The 17,403-nt window shown below is 31.9% G+C and overlaps 2 protein-coding genes across 2 annotated transcripts; both read right to left on the bottom strand.

Moving 5' to 3' along the window:
• On the bottom strand, positions 1-1,934 carry LOC130985002 (heavy metal-associated isoprenylated plant protein 34-like). Its single transcript, XM_057907723.1, has 3 exons — positions 1,621-1,934; positions 1,433-1,508; positions 1-1,348 (listed from the first exon to the last, which is right to left on the bottom strand). The coding sequence occupies exons 1-3, from the start codon at positions 1,648-1,650 to the stop codon at positions 150-152; spliced, it is 1,305 nt and encodes a 434-aa protein (XP_057763706.1). The 5' UTR covers positions 1,651-1,934; the 3' UTR covers positions 1-149.
• Positions 1,935-16,001: 14,067 nt separating this feature from the next.
• Positions 16,002-17,403, bottom strand: LOC130985001 (E3 ubiquitin-protein ligase ATL6-like). The gene has a single exon (XM_057907721.1). It carries the CDS (start codon positions 17,220-17,222, stop codon positions 16,125-16,127), a length of 1,098 nt encoding a protein of 365 aa, XP_057763704.1. The 5' UTR covers positions 17,223-17,403; the 3' UTR covers positions 16,002-16,124.

Here is a 17,403-nt window from a genome sequence, read left to right as displayed (position 1 = left end):
TACATTTAATCAAATATCCCATTTCTCCTTCATACTAAAAATTCATAAACAACAACTAATCAACCCTACTTGCTTCATAACACTAAAAACTTGATAAAATACAATCGAGATAATTAATATTCGTGACAAAGCAAAATCCCTCGCAAAATTTACATAATACCACAGCTATCAGTATTCTCATCACTAAACATATGATGAGCATACTCACCCGAGGCCGGCGGCGGCCCGTATCCCATCGGCGGCGGCCCTCCGTACCCCATCATCGGCGGGGGCGGCCTCGCGTAAGCCATCTGATGATGATACGCCGCCGCCGCATCGTGACCATGCTCCCGCTGCTGATTCATCTGATTCATCATCATCATCTGATTCATCTGCGCCATGTATTGTTGCTGGCTGTACGGATTCCCCGGCCCGGCCCCCGGGAACCGGCCGCCGTTCATCGCCGGCATCCCCGCCACCGCCGGCATTCCCCCCATCATCTCCATATTCCTCCCGCCGCCTCCTCCGCCTCCGCCCCCTTTGTGATTCGCTTTCATCTCACTGAAGGCCTGCTGCTGCTGCTGATGATGATGTTGAGGATGTTGTTTACCTCCATGAAAATGCAAATTCTCACCGGATTTCTTGCTCCAATTATCATCATTCTTCCCCTTTTTGACATCTCCAAACTCAAATCCACCCTTCTTTCCTCCGCCTCCGCCGCCATCCTCTTTCTTCTTCTCCCCCTTCTTACTACTCTTCTCCGACTTCCCCTTCTTCCCACCGGCCTTCTTCAACATACTCTTGATAAACGTATCAATTCCACCACCGCCACCGCCGCCGCCCTTCTTCTTCGCCTTCCCCTCTTTACCACCACCGCCTTTATCTCCCTTACCCGGCTTCTGTCCAACAACCGCCCCTTTCACAAGCGGCTTACCATGATTCTTCACATCCCCAAACCGCTCCTCGAAATCGTCGTCGTCCTCATCGTCGAAATCATCCTCGTCATCGTCGTAATCATCATCGTCGTCGTCGTCATCGTCATCGTCTTCCGGCAAGTCGAATCTGACCGACTTGTGGTCCTTAGCCGGATGAATTTTCTCATGTTTGGAGCCTCCTTTCTTCAGAGGAAGCTGAGCGAATCCACTGTTCTTCATCAGCATCTGCTGCTTCTGATTATTACTCTTGCTCAAGCTCTCAATCTGGAACTTCTTCATCTGCTCGCGCGAGATCGGAAACTGCTGCATCTGCGGGCCCCACAGCTCCGCGTGCTTCCCCGCCTTCTCGAGCTTCTCGATTAGCCTCGCCGGATCCGCATTCCCCGACACCACCACCTTCCCCTGATTCGCATCTATATTCACCTTATACACTCCTGCAATTTTTCAAACGCACAACTCAACATTTTCACCCTAAAAAAAAACAAAAAACAAAAACAAAAACAAAAAGGAAACCTAACCTTCAACCTTCTGCAGCTTCTTCTTCACCTTGTGCATACAGCCCTCACAGTGTATATTCACTCTCAGAACACACGTCTGCAGTTATCATCAACAACAAATCAGCACTGATTCAAGTTCAACAGCTGTAATTTTGTAGAAAAGCGTGAAAATCGAAGGAGAATTTGAAAAAAAAAAAAAAAAACAGTACCTGAACCTTGAGCATATCCTGTTTACTCATGGCGACCTAAGAGTAGAAGAGGATCGATCGATAGGACAAACACGAAATCTTTTCTTAAAAGAGAAATTTGTCTGCAGATGTATGAATATTCGGAGAGAAGCTATGATTGAAATATCAAAGGAAGAGATATTTGTGGATGTATGTATATTAGCTAGCACCGGCCATGTAGAGAGAGAGAGAGGTAGAGAGAGAAAGTGAGAAGGCGGTTTGTGTGATTTTTTAAAACATGCTTTAAATCTACGGTTCAAAGCAAGCACAAGAAGCAGCAGAGTGTGCAGTATACAACTCGCTTTTATCTATTCATATATTTAAATGAGAGGAGAATTAATTAATTAATTATTCAAGTTTACAGATATGTCTGTACATAAATGAAGTATATCTAAATTTAATTTTTAATTAATATATAAACTTTTAGTATTTTTGAATTTGGTTCATATTAAAATTTAGCAAAATTTATAAATTACTATAATGTAACATTTGAACTCATACTTAAAGCACTTTATTTTTTTATATATCGCAAAAACGAGGTTATTTCTTCCTCTAAAATCACGCACTCTGAACCATATTGCTTTTAACATAACATGAAAGATAAAGTAAACGTCGTCGTTTTTATATTACATAAAAAAATACACCGTTTCATAATATAAATACGAAGTCCGCACAATTATTATCGAAATTATCAATTCGAACTAAATTTTAAAATGCAAAAAATTTATGTATTAAATTATTTTAAAATAATAATAATATACTTTGTGTATTTACGAACAATATACATATTTTATGTTTTAGTCGTTTTAAATTTCTAATTATTTTATTTTAATATTTTTAGGATATTTTCTTTTCGTTCTTGGGATATGTAGAAACTCAAAAATTGTAATATTGTCGTGTCTTGTGTTTGTATACTTCAATTTAGTGCAGGGACACGTGGCGACACTATAAATACTTGGAGATATAATAAACTTTAATTTATATAACGAGATATTCAAATCATACTTAGCAACTATAAATTGCCAAAAAAAATCATTTTAATTATGTATATCTTTCTTTTTAGCTTTTTTTAAACTAAGATTATAGGAGTAATAAATAAAATTAAATAAGTCATCTGCATGCAGGCGAGACCTCTGCACTGTATAAATATAAAAAAATTATCCGAATACAAGCGGAACCATTACACCACATATAAATAAAAAAATTATTTGCACGCAAACGGGACCAATGCACCACACAAAAATTGAGAAACTACTCGCACCCATGCGGGATTGAACGACCTCTCACAAAAAATAATTTTTAGATGTCAACTTTATTAGTATTTGAGTAGAATTTTATTGGCCTTTTTAATTAGCTATTCTTTACTTACACTATTTACATGTTTTTACCTTGGAAACTGCTATTATAAAATCTACAATCATTTTTCGAAAAGCAATAGTCATTTGCAAAAACAACCCTAATAGTCAAAAGGTAAGCTAAAAATGAAATAAAATGTGACTTTTCCTATTTGAACGCATGATGGGAATGTAACTAATTAGTGGACTCAAGGTCAAATCAGTTTCTCTTTCAGAGTTGAATAAAATGCTATACGTCTCATTTTTATTTTTTTTTCTGACACAATATTTACATAACCAATGAATTAAAATGTTAAAATAATGAAGAATAATCAGTTTATAAATTCGACAAACAATATTAAACTAATTATGAGAATCGTGGTGTTGCCCAATAATTGTTTCCATTTTATTTATTTATTTCAGAAATGAAAAACTTTATCTTCATATCTTCTTCTCAAAGTACTAAAATCCATGTAGTGTGCGTGTGTTGGCCAAGCGGTAAGGAGTTAATATCTAAGGCCAAAGATTTTAATTTTTTTATTTAATATTCTCTCCGTCCACGAAAAAACTTCATATCTATTTTTGAATTATACTCCACCACTTACAATTCTCTTACTTTTCACTTTTCACAACTCTCAATATTAATTATAACACATTTTCACCACTCCCAATACACTCAACTAGCTTTTATCCACTCTCAATGCACTCAATAATATTTTTTCTTTTCTTTTTGGGACGTCCACAAAAAAACTTTCTACCTATTTTTGGACTATACCCCACCACTTATAATTCTCATATTTTTCACTTTTCACTTTTCACTTTTCACAACTCTCAATATTAATATAACACATTTTCACCACTTCCAATACACTCAACTATCTTTTATCCACTTTCAATACATTCAATAATATTTTTTCTTAAAATTCGTGTCATTCCCTCCTAGGAAATTCTTTCATGAACGGATGGAGTATTATAAAATAAATAAACACTTGATGAGTAGAAACAATTTTGCAACTTTTTGTAAGTGGTGAGGAAGAAAGTGATTGGAATTGGGTTGGAGGCAAGACAGCAGCTATCCCAATAAAGAATTAAAAAAAAAATGTGTCGGCTTGATATATGCAAGTAATATGGAGTAATGAAAAAAGAAAGCATATGATACAAATTCAAATCAAATCAAATGAATGTGTGTGGAAACAGCTTGGGATTTGACCAGTGACAGCTACTACCTTCAACAACATGTACGTATAGATCTTGTACACAAATTATAGAGTACATAAATCATAGATCTTGTACACAAATAATTAAGAGATGCTCTCTTCATCCATAATTAAAAAAAATTATCATATTATAAATAATATATAAATATTAATAAAATATAAGTGAAATTGTTAGTGAGATGATGAACATACTTTAAATATAATTGGAATTGTATGAATCTCAAAAAGGAAATTATGATAAATTTTTCATAGTCGGGGTGAAGTATTTCATCTAATCTAGACTCCCATTATATTGACTATAGTCTATATGTATTTCATAATTATATATGATACCCTCATTTCTTAGCTTTATAATTTACTTTTCTCTTTTTAGAACATTATAACTTGCCCTATTTTTTTATTTTATACATTATTATTATTATTATTATTATTATTATTATTATTATTATTATTATTATTATTATTATTATTATTATTTTAGGGTAAATATCACTTTAAATTTTAAATTATTTTCACACTATCAATTACATCATGAACTATTGAAAATACTTTTGTAAATCTTGAACTGTCAATTTTGTGTCAATTGTACTATTCATTTATTTTTCACCCTTTAAATTTTTAATTAGTAAAACATGTAATGACATTGTTTTGTACAGTCTAGGTTCAGAAAAGAATAATTCTGAATACATCGTGGCATCGGACGAGCCACGGAAAATTTCCGAAAACAAAAAAATGACGAAAGGTAAAATTGATAGTTCAAGGTTTAAAAATATATTTTTGATAGTACTCCCTCCGTCCCATTAAAGTTGGCAACATTTCTATTTTGGGTGTCCCACTAAAGTTGGCCACTTTCTAAAAATGGCAAAAGTTTACTTTAATTAAGTCAACAATTACTCACTAATTTGGTCAACAATTGTAGGCCACTTTCTAAAAATGTCAAAATTACTTTAATTAAGTCAACAATTACTCACTAATTTGGTCAACAATTATAGTTCACACTTTATTAAAACATATAACACTCAATTTCTTAATCTCCGTGCCGAAACGAATGTTGCCAACTTTAGCGGGACGGAGGGAGTAAATGATATAATTAATAGTGCACAAATAGTTTGAGGTTTAAAGTGATATTTAACCTAAATTTTATATATTAAAATAATATATTTTGATTATTATTATTATTATTATTATTATTTTGCGGTGTAACTGAGCAAATAGTTGGAGATGAAGCTGAAATTTTTACACTATTGTTATGTTAAATTTGTTGTGCACAATATTTGCTCGGCCCTTTGGGTGCAATAGATATTTCTTTTAAAAAATATGTGTCACTATAATTATCATAAACTTTAGGGAAATTGCATTTTTATTGAGCTATGCAACTTTAACAAGAATGTCTCGTTTTTTTAAAAGAAAATTGAAAGGTAAGAAATGGGTCAGTATTTTTCAGCCTGAAAAAATTGAAAAGAAAATGAAAATAACAAAATATTCGACAGTTCAATATTTATAATCTCAAAATTGTGTTGTTTTGAGTTGACACTACTGTATATTCCACGTATTCTTTTGACGAGACACATCAGAACTTTGGTATCGAAAATGAATTTGCTGTTCATTTCTATGACTTTTGTTGAAAGGTATAAAAATGTTTACTTCAGTGTTAAGATATTTTATAAAAAATGGATAGACATTTGGACAAAGATTGATATTTACTCTGAAATTTTTTGTAACTCGTGTTACTATTAAAGATATTTAATTTGTACGTACTTGTTTCTGATTTATCAAAACTTGAATTCTATAAAAATATGTAATTTCTATTTCAATTTATATAAATTTTTTGTATACTTCATCCATCTCATAAAAATATGTACATATTAACATTTTTGTCCATCCCGTAAAAAAAATGTAATTTCTATTTTTCAGATCATAAACTAGTGACATAGAAAAAAAATGATGAATTTAATTTTTTTCGAAATAAAAAATAATTTATTTATTTTACTGTATTATCCACCTTGTAGCTATTTTTTACTACTTTTTTATAAAAAAAAATTGTATAGATTTATTTTAAGACTATCATGATGTAGCTGCATAGATTTATTGTATTTTTTAAAAAACTTTAATATCGTAATTTATTTATAATAAAAATTAATTATGATTTTTTTTTACTCATAACACATTTAATTAATATTTAAAAAAATTATGACAAAAAAAGGTGTCTATAATTTTTTTGGGACCAAAGTGATTATTATTATTATTATTATTATTTAGAGAAAATGGAATATTAAATGTGATAGATGCATCTGACAGTGTTTGCTTCCTAATAATATACAGTTGTGAAGTTGCTGTCTTGTCAGGAAATGCACCATCACTCTAAGAGAGAGGGACCTCTTCCTTTTCATTCCCCTCTCACTTTCTAGCTAGTATTATTTTCCATTTCCAACTAAATATATGGACTACTTCTTTTTTTATATTTTGAGAAACTGTTTTATATGAGTAAATCTAAATCACATTTGATGATAAAAGAAATACATATTGTGTGTAAAAGAATAAATCAAACTAAATTTTAGAGTAAAAACATAATCATTTCACATTTAAAGTATAAGAATTATTGAACAATGATTACATTCTATTCTTATACTCCTACAATATTTACAAAGTATTTGTGTAAGAGTCATCATGACTTCTCAAATAAAATACACTCCATTCTAAATGTATAATAATCTATTGATAATTTGAACTTGCATTCTCGTGATCTAATTTGATGATTATTTATGTGTTAATAGATAAAAATGCTTATTTTGTTAACTGTTATTTGAAAATTGCTTATTTTTATAAAAATATTGTGTTTATGTCCAAATTAAAGTGAAGAAACTAATATATTCTTGAATGTTAATGAGTTTTCTTACGTCTTATATGAGAAAAGCGTAATTTGCAAAATGGCTTATATATTTTTTTTCTTTTACATTTTCTTACATACTTTGCGCGAGGAGAAAAGTGTAAGAAAAAAAATACCATTACGACAGTATAATTGTACTTTTCGATCAATGATTATTTTATAATTGTGGGATCGATTTTTTTAATTATAAAATAATATGTATCTGGCTCTTTACTAAAATATCGAAGTGATCCAAAAATTTAAAATAAATATTGAAAAATTGATTTTCTACAATCCATCGGAAGAGCTTTTAAATATATACTGATTATTTCTATCACATGCTTGAATTCTATCAATGATATTAATCTAGAAGCTAGATGGTAATTTCTGAGAGTTATATTATAGATCACGAATTGGTGGACGGACCAAAATGGCAAATTATGACACGAACTGGTGGACAGACGTAATAATATTTTCTTTTTGGAGTAGAAATAATTTAATTCAATCTATTTGAATAAAGCTTTTCTCTCTATAATGTAAAAGTTCATTTCATTAGACACTACGATGATTGCCTCAATATAAATAAGATTAGAATCCAAATTTGTATTCACAATTTTTCCACCTTTTATCAGTAAAAAAAAAAAAAAAAAAAAAAGGGAAAGAAAGAGATGATAGTGCATTCCAAAACTACAACTAAAAGTGGAGAAATACCAATTTATGATAAGGGTGGGAATGGGCCATATATAGACAAGGCTACATCGTCATGATTAATATATGAATTATTAAGATCCATATCGAAATAAAGCATAGATAAATTAATATGGACCTAACTATCACCCAAGTTAAGGATAGTTGATATTGATAACACCATGTGACACTACATAATGGACACATGTGCTATCATTTATATATACTCGTACAAAATTGTGAAAAAGGTAGAATTCATTAATACATTGACCTGTTTTTCAAATAAATAGTAATAAAACAAATATTTATTTAAAAATTAAAAAAGGTGTACAATCATTTTGTTTATTTATATATTAAGACTAATTTAGAAGGTGGCCCGGCCCGGCCCCTTGGAGTAATTATTGTATTTTAGTTGATAATTCAATTTGATAAGTTCGACACCAAATTATTATTGTTTTTGAAAATTTGTAAACAAAAGAATTTATTTAAAAAGTAAATGAGAAGTAAGCTTAAATTCAGCGCGACATAGGGTTAATTGCCGATAAATACAAGAATTATACCCAAATTTAGATTTTTAATCAAATTTATTTATTTATTTTTGTCAAAAAATACATAATTTTTTAAAAAAAAATTGACATGAGCCAAAAATTCATTGGCTAATATAATAACATGATTTTTCGAATTCCGATGGACAATCTGAAGGTATAGTTGGAAAATCTTGACATTATATTTCTAATGATACTTATATTGTTGGGTTTTTGTCACCAAAAATGGTAAAATAAATTGATATGAAAGTTAATATCCCAAAACTCTATATATTTTTGTTTTCCGATCATTTCAGTGATCAAAACTCAACAATATATGTATCGCTGGAGAGCTACTATCAATATAGTTCCAACGGTACATTTGAATTGCCCATCGAATTCTAGACAATCAAATTATTGACCAACGAACTTTTGGAGTCAGCACTCAAGTTAAATTATAAAAAGTTACTAATTTATACTATTTATTTGACCAAAATAAAAATCTCGTTAAAAATAAATATTTACATAATTTATCTATTTAAAAGCAATTAACCCTTAATTTAATTATTTTATCTAAATACTATGTCAACTTGAGTATGATTCTTGCTATTTACAACTATACTAGTGTTGGAAGCTTAAACCTTATCTAAAGGATTGAAAACCACACCCTCAAAACTAGCGCAGAACGACAAATCTTAGGGCCTGAATAATTTATTGATTGACATTAATATACACCATACTACAACTTTATATGGTAAGATAAGATGCTGCAATTATTAATTGATATTTTTCCTAGACAAACTTGGAAAAATAAAAATGATTAAATATTATATTCCAGTAGTCCCATTTAATTTGACTTATTTCAAGTTTTAAATCATTACATTACACTATTTTAAATATGAGTCCACACACATGAACAATTTTCATATAAATAACGATTAATTATGTTTTGTGTCCTCAATTTTTTGCATTTTTACAAAATATTCCAAACTTTCATTTTCTCTTAAAAAATTCTAACTTTCAGCGCTTTTCACAAAGTATCGCAGACTTTCAATAATTTCTGAAAAATATCTTCAATTAATTTTTAGTTTTCTATTTAACCCTCAACTTTCAGCGTTTAACGACGAAATAATGAATCATCTCGCCACATTTTTAGATGGAGCGATGTTTTTATCGGGCGAATCGGAAAAGAAATACTTACACTAATGAATTCGGCGGCGTGGCTCATTATTCAATTGCTGATTTTTGTACGACAAAGTGTTTTCTGAAAAATGATTAAAATTGTTAATTTTAAATAGAAAATGAAAATTGAAGATATTTTTTTGGAGAAAATAAAAAGATATTTTGTAAACAATAATGAAATTGAAGGGAATTTAATGATTTGGTGAATATTGAGACATAAAATATCATTAATAGTAATAAATGACGTCATCAAAATATATTTGTTGAACCAATCAGAGACAGACACCTATAAATCAGCCAAGAAAATATCTGGGTCAAATCGTACATAAGTTGGACTGATAAGTGTAAGATGGTGTTAAATAAATTATTAAATTTTGTAATAATTTTATATGAAAGCGTGGGTGCGTTATTTTCGACGCTCTCAAAATCTACTTTCGACAGTAAAGTAGGTTTGAACGAAGCCAAGAAAATTCAAAACAAACACATGCCCGGGGCCCACCATCCGATCCTAACCTACAAAAGCTCTTCGCTTTTTCTATTTTTATCTTTTTTTTTTTTTAATATTGCGTTGGTATTTTTATATTTACATTTTTGTGGATTTAAATAAGATAAAACCTATATAATCGAGTCAATCCTAGTTGTACAATGAAATTTGAGGTACATACGAAGCTTTATTGTATAGGATCAATATTTTTGGATTTATTTGGTAGGGCATGAAATTTGAGGTACATATGAAGTTTTTTGTTGTATATATAGGATCAATACTTTTTAGATTTGTTTGATAGAGATGATTAGAGCACCCACAGAGCGTAGAAGAGGGGAGAGAAAGGTGCGTGCAAACACCGTCGAAGGGTATGAGAGGAATCGGGCTGTGAGGTGAGGCTCGATTGTTGCAAAGTCTGGTGGCTCGGACGAAGGGCCCCACCAAGGAGCACGAAATGAGGCTCGCGGGTGAGGTTGCTGTTAGGTGGAGTATAATATATTTGTCGCTATATAATACTCTATTCATTCACAAAAAGTAATCTTAGAAAGGGATGACACGATCGAGTTTTAATCAAAGTGGTTGAATGTATTATGAGTGAAGAAATAATCCATTTAAAAGATATTGTTAATAATCAGTTAAGAAAGAAGCCCACCATGAGATGGGCCGGATATTATCCATAAATAGAAATAGATATTTTTTGTGAACGTCCCAAAACGACAAAAATAAATTACAAATGAAATACTATGTTTGTTTCAAAATACAAGGCTCATTATAAAGCTAGCAAGGATTCGACATGTGGAGAGTATTATTTAGACCATTGAGATTTTGTATATCATCTTATAGGTGAGATATGCAAAATAAATCTTAATTACATCATTTATTAATTTAATAATTAATTAAATTACCATAATTTCAACTTCCTACAACAAATTAATATATTAAACTTTCAAAAGTCATTCTCCTACCATAATTTATTCATAAAATAGATGATTTAATACATCCAATCAAACATAATATAGATATTTTATATAATATAAAACATATCAATCAAATATATTAAGCCTTATGTCATACTATCAAGTAAACGAATCATTTTGATAGATACATTTAGGAATTCTTTCATACTTTTCTTCACGAACATTTTTTTTAAACCTGGAAAATTTTATATGAAGTTAATGATTCGAGATGGTTGAATTTTAACTCGACAAACGTTGATTTGGGGGATTTGTTTGCTTGATTTCAAACTAAAGATTGCTTTCCTTGATATTTATTTATGAATATTAAAGGTTGATGGAGTTTGATTTTATTATTGCCAATACAAGATCATTACTACTTTGATGTTGAACTAGATGTTATTAAATGCTCCTATTGAAAATATTTTAAATGTCACTTCAATCTTGAATAAGATGGTTGAGAATATCTTTTCTTATATTTGGACTGCTTTATTTCTTAGATTTATTTTGAAATGACAAAAAAAAAAGCACGAGAGTGATTTTGGAATGATATTTTAATTACTCCCTCCGTCCTACGAAGCATGGCACAGTTTTTTTTTTTTTGGTCTGTCCCATGAAGCATGACACGTTTCTAAAAATAGTAAAAAAGTTATCATTTGTTCACATTTTCACTTTTTTCACCTACCACACTTAACACACAAAATACCAATTTCTTAATTCTCGTGCCGAAAAGAAGTGTGTCATGTTTCATGCGACGGTATTTTGTGATTTTGGACCTTTAAATTTACGTGAATATTTTGAATTGCAGTGTTTATTGCTTATTGATGACTCCATAAATGATGCACCCTATCTTATTCTTGAAATAAATAAATACGCCAAAAAGAAATTAAAAAGGAAATGACGATAGTTCTCCTCTTTCTTCTTGTTCATGAAGCTAAATAAAAAAATAAAAAATAAATACATAAATAAAAATAAGAGGAAATCAGTTTTAAAGCCCAAATATATTTCAGCCAATTCATTTGTGAACCCAAAGTAAATTTTGTTTGTGGGCCAATGTGAATAGCCAACTAGTTTTGTCATGTTACAAACTTGAGCCCATCTCTTACAACCCAAAAAAGTAAATTATTGTCTTTACCAAATTGAATAATCAAATAAATCTTAAAATTAATCTATCAAAATTGGTATATCAATTTAAATTATTATTTTTATCTATCATTAATGTATTGTATATTTAAATATCTTGTGCTTATCTTCTTCTCTTGATAGCTTCCCTCAGTTCTGTTCTAGCTTTGCTATTCCATTCAATTTTTTTAAAAACCATGCTACATCTATTTCTAGGGTTTAAGAGAGATTTGGGTTCAAATTTATTGGGCTTGGAGAAGTGGGTTTGGCTATGGAATTTAGCATTAAACTTATTTCAAATTTTGCATAGTACAAAGATTGAATATTTTTTTTTAAATAAATTACATACTACTTCATCCGTCACTAAAATGCGTACACATTTAAGAATGCAACAGATTTAAAATATTGATCTAATTTTTGTGAGTGGAATAAAGATTCAATTTTTATTGTGACTGAATTGTGCATGGTATAATTACCAAAAAAAAAAAAATGTGTATAAATTTCAAAAACGGACCAAATAAGAAAATATGAGTATGCATTTCAGAAACGAAGAAAGTTTTCAATAAATAATTTTAAAATCTTACAAATTTACTAAATTAAATGTTATTTGGAGCGTGGCGCGTGCTACTCTGCATTGGTTCTGTTAGGAGCATACTCTCTTTCCCCGATAAAAGTCTTTTTTGTTAGCTATTCACGTGATGCATCAATCTTATAACGGTTTACATTCTTTGTATCACGAGCTTTGCGATGCTTTTACATGCCATGCGATGCTTTTACATGCCAGGGAGCATGTAGTTCTTGCTTTTTGTCACGCTCGATGAGAGGCTAATCAAATAACGTATTATTTAGGGAAGGGTCCTCGTTAACGGTTTGAATTTCGAGAAGCTCAATGAATCTAAACAGTGAAACTCCAAAGATAAAATTGAAATTTAGATAGTAACATATATTCCCAAATTGTTTAATTTCGAAAGTTACATTCCAAAAAGTAAATCCTCTACACATTTATTATGATGTTTGCATTGTGTAACGGGTTGTGGCCTGTAAGCCTTATATATATTTATTTGATACTGTCATATATATAATGATAAAAAAATATTTCACAATGATCCAATACACAGATCCAACTTTTTTTTTCACTTGTTAATGGTAACTTATTTTACCTACTATTTTTTTTTTTTGATAAATTTATTTTACCTACTATTAATTGCACACGCATCAAAGTCTAAAGATGCATGGTTCTCATAGGTAGTTATCATTTTCTAACATTTTTAAACTAAAAAAGTTGATATATATAGCCAATCCAAAATCAGATTTTTCTTGTTCCAATTTGTCGTGTCAATTTATGGGGCTTCACCTCCAACATAATTAATCTCTGCCAACTTTTCTTTAATTAGAAACCAAATCACAAAGAGAAAAATCAATAACTAATTAATAATTAGCTATAATATGCCTCTGATCAGAAAAGAAAAGAAAAAACTACTCCATCCGTTTCACAAAAAAAATGATCATTTTATCATTTTAGGTTGTCTCACAAAAACACGAATAATTTTATTTTGGTATACTTCCCTACCACAATCTTTTTACTTTTCATCTTTATTTTTAATAAATAGGGATGTCCCAATACACTTTATCTAACATTTTTTAAAATTCGTGCTGCTTACAAATGTTCATATTTTTTTGAGACGAGAAGAGTATAATATTTTATCTTGTCGTGATACATTAACTTCTCAATTAATTATGTTAAATAGCTAGTTGTAGTTCGTTATCAAATTAATAATGACTTGCCAAATAAGTGGTCACACTAACTTTGGACATATCAATATCATGATGCATTTGCTTCATTTTCCTAGAGAAATAACTTACTCAAACAATAAGTAAATTAATTTAGAGTTAATTATCGAAAATACCACAATGTCATCCAAAATTATTTTGTACCCAAATTTCTTCAAAACTTTGATACAATTTATCTATTTCTTTTTATACATAAATACTATCTAAACCCACAACTTGTATCAGCATCGCACGTGCTAATTACCTAGCTAGTTTATGAAAATATTTTAATTCAAATATTTTAACAATCAACTAGATAAATATAATAAGTTCGGGAAGAAAAATCCCATTAAGTTTTAAATTAATTAGAGGGGGAAAACTCACACGTGCTAGGGTTCAATAGTAGATCAAGTAAGATTAAAACATTCATTAATCTAATTACCTAGTTATTTAATGAACTAATTAATGAACCTCTACAATAATCTATGCGCGCAAGCGAGTGCTAAGATCCATTAATGGTCTTAATTTCTCAATCTTAAGTCTATCAGAAATAGTTTGATTTTGATAAATCGAGATTTAACCAAATTACAACAATTACAATTTTGACCTTTTTGTTTCATACTACATCCGTCCACAAAGATGGTGTGTTTACTACTATTTCGTCTGTCCATAAAAATTATGTGTTTTCCTTTTTTAGAATTCTCATTTATACTTTAAATCTCATTCACGTGGGCTTAATACTAATCTTTAACACTAAAATCACATCTTCTAACTTTTTTTTATTAAAATTCATGCCATCCACTCCATCAGACACTTTTTGTGGACGAAGAAAGTATTTTATTATGATAAGTGAGGCTTCATACTTGCCCCGTCACAATAAATTATATTTTGGTATATTTCTATATATAATTTTTTTAAACACTATTCACACATAATTGGATGATTTTACTCTTATAATTTACAATAATTTAATGTAGAAATCTTTTTTTCACTATTAATACAATCATGTGCAAAAAAAATCTCTATATAAATTTAGGGAACAGAAAAAGTATTAATTTTATACAGTAATGTAGTTGGAAGCCATGCCAATTTTCTCTAGACAAAAGTGATGCAATCCTTTAAAGCCTTACACTTAGGGGCACATTTGTCATCAATTATATTTGGTATTTTAACTTAGGTAAATGTGGCCACATAGATATAGGCCGGCGTTTTAATAGCTATTGACAATTCATAAACTGAAAAATACTCTATTTCTCATCTTATCATTGTAGATGAATACATATGTAGATTACTAATATCACATACTCAACATGTATTTTATGTGTTGAAAATATAAAATAGATGCTATTTGTTAAAGTGATCATGTATATATGTTCACTATTGAACAAATATATTCAAACAACTAAATAAGATTCAAATGTTATCAATATAAAAGAAATTAATATATCAACAATTTATGTAGTAATAATTTGAAAATATATTATCATCTATATATCATTAATTCATCCAATTATCTAAAAATAGGGGATGCTTGCTATCTATACCTCTAAAAAAATATGAGTACTATATAATATAAATTTACTATTTAAAAGGGTGATAATATTTTTTATATCTTATTTGTTTTGAATGATAATATACGTGTCCATCTTTATAAGTGGTACAAAATTATAACACTCTTTCTTAGTATAAAATTATACCATGCTCGAGAGAAATCCAAAATTTTATATAGTATGTATAATTTTTTTATTGCATGAAAGCGAACAAGATATGGAGTATTAAATAAAGCTTATCATTTTCTTATACTTCAAATCAAACGTACCCCAGAAATCAGTTGTGATATCTTGAGAATTGCTCCATTCTCGCATGAAAGCAACATAAGTAGAAAATTATTATTGAAATAATTTAAAAATTAATTAGGTCTAGTCTAATCAATGAGGCTGAAAGGTTGAAATTTATTTAACAATTATCCCATGAAAAAATTTCTACTAAATGGAGAATATTTTAATTTATCCTTACCAAGAAAGATTATGCAAATACAATGGGCTAGGTCAAGTCTCAACTATACGACCAAGTCTTCTTTCTTATGTTACAAAACAAAATTCTAGGTCGTGTTTTATTTTTTATAATATGCCATCTAATCCAATATTTAACAATGCTACAATCTATCACTATACATATCACAAAGAGCAAGAAATTCAAACACAAAAATTGATTAAATAAAGAATTGAAAAAGAATTGGTGACTAACATTGTTAAGCCACCTCGAAAAATTCAATTTTTACGGGCCAAATATTGTGTACAAGAAAACATATACAATGATACATGTCCCGTTCGACCCGGCCGACCGTTTAAACCGAAGAATTATTCCGGTTTTCCGACATCAGACCGGTTTCGTCGTCGGTCTTCGGCTCCAAACACTTGAACGAAGGGAGTTTCATCGGTGGCCCGCTGCTCCCGCTAGTCTCCCCGGCCTCCGCCACCACCTTGGTCGACTTCACCGACAACCCTCTCGAGAAAAAACCCCACCGGCTGCTTCCCTCGCCGGTTCGTAAACCCCTCCGCGAACTCCTCTCCCTAGGCAGTGTCGCCGCGCAGCTCCCGGTCCGGTTCAAAACGGCCCGGTCCATCATCTCCTTTCTGACCACGTTGGGTAGTCTTAAAGTGAACCGTTCGAGATTCTCGCCCGGTCGAACCAATGAGTGCCCGGTCGAGTGCGACCTAAACTTTTCCAAGCTGACTACGGTCGAGGTTCGGACCGACCACGACCTCGGGGGCCGGTTCGGGAAATCAAAGCCCGGGGTCCGGTCCGGTTCGTTCCGCTGGTTATCATCGATTTGGACCGCGATTTCGCCGGTTCTCGAGTCACAACTCTGATTGTCCGCCGCCGCGGGCGGCGGCTCCGAGGGCTGAACCGGTTCGTCCCCGGCCTGCGGGACCAGATTGGCGCGGCAGACCGGGCAGGTGGTGTGCGACTCGAGCCAGACGTCGACGCACTCGGGGTGGAAGACGTGGTCGCATTTCGGTATCAAACGCAGCGTTTCGTGGTCCTCGAACTCGTTGAGGCAGACGGCGCACTCGAGCGCGCTCTTGCCGATCTTGTGGTCCTTCACCTCCGCGTAGGTGAAGGTCGGGAAGGTCTCGATCACGGCGGAGTCGAGGCCGCGCGCGGCGGCGGCGCGGCGGCCGCGCATGGAGAGGGCGCGGCGGACGCTGGCGGCGCTGCCGCCGGATTCGGTGCAGTGGCGGATGTAGATCGAGAAGAACCCCATGAAGAAGAGCGCCGCGATGAGCACGACGATGATGATCGCCATCGAGGGGCTGAACTTGGCGTAGTTCAACTGGTTCTCATTGCTGCTCCCCGGCGGCGGCTGAGCTCCGGCGGAGCTGAGGAGGAGGATTAGGGATTGGAGGAGGAGAATCAGGCGGAGCTGCGAGGGGGATTTCATGATGAGAATTAGGGCAATTGGAGCATGAATTTTTGGAGCGAGATAATATATGTTGGGATAATTGAAGCTTTGAAAGAGTGTGTGCGGCGGAAACGGCGTATTAAAGAGGTGTGAGGAGAGAGAGAGGGAGATGAGAGAGAAAGAGAGGAGGTTGGAAGGTGTCGTGAAATTCAAGCAAAGA

Source organism: Salvia miltiorrhiza, chromosome 5 (genome assembly GCF_028751815.1).
Source record: "Salvia miltiorrhiza cultivar Shanhuang (shh) chromosome 5, IMPLAD_Smil_shh, whole genome shotgun sequence".
Lineage (NCBI taxonomy): Eukaryota > Viridiplantae > Streptophyta > Magnoliopsida > Lamiales > Lamiaceae > Salvia > Salvia miltiorrhiza.
The sequence above is the reverse complement of the archived record's forward strand: the minus strand, read 5'-3'. Positions and strand labels throughout refer to the sequence as shown.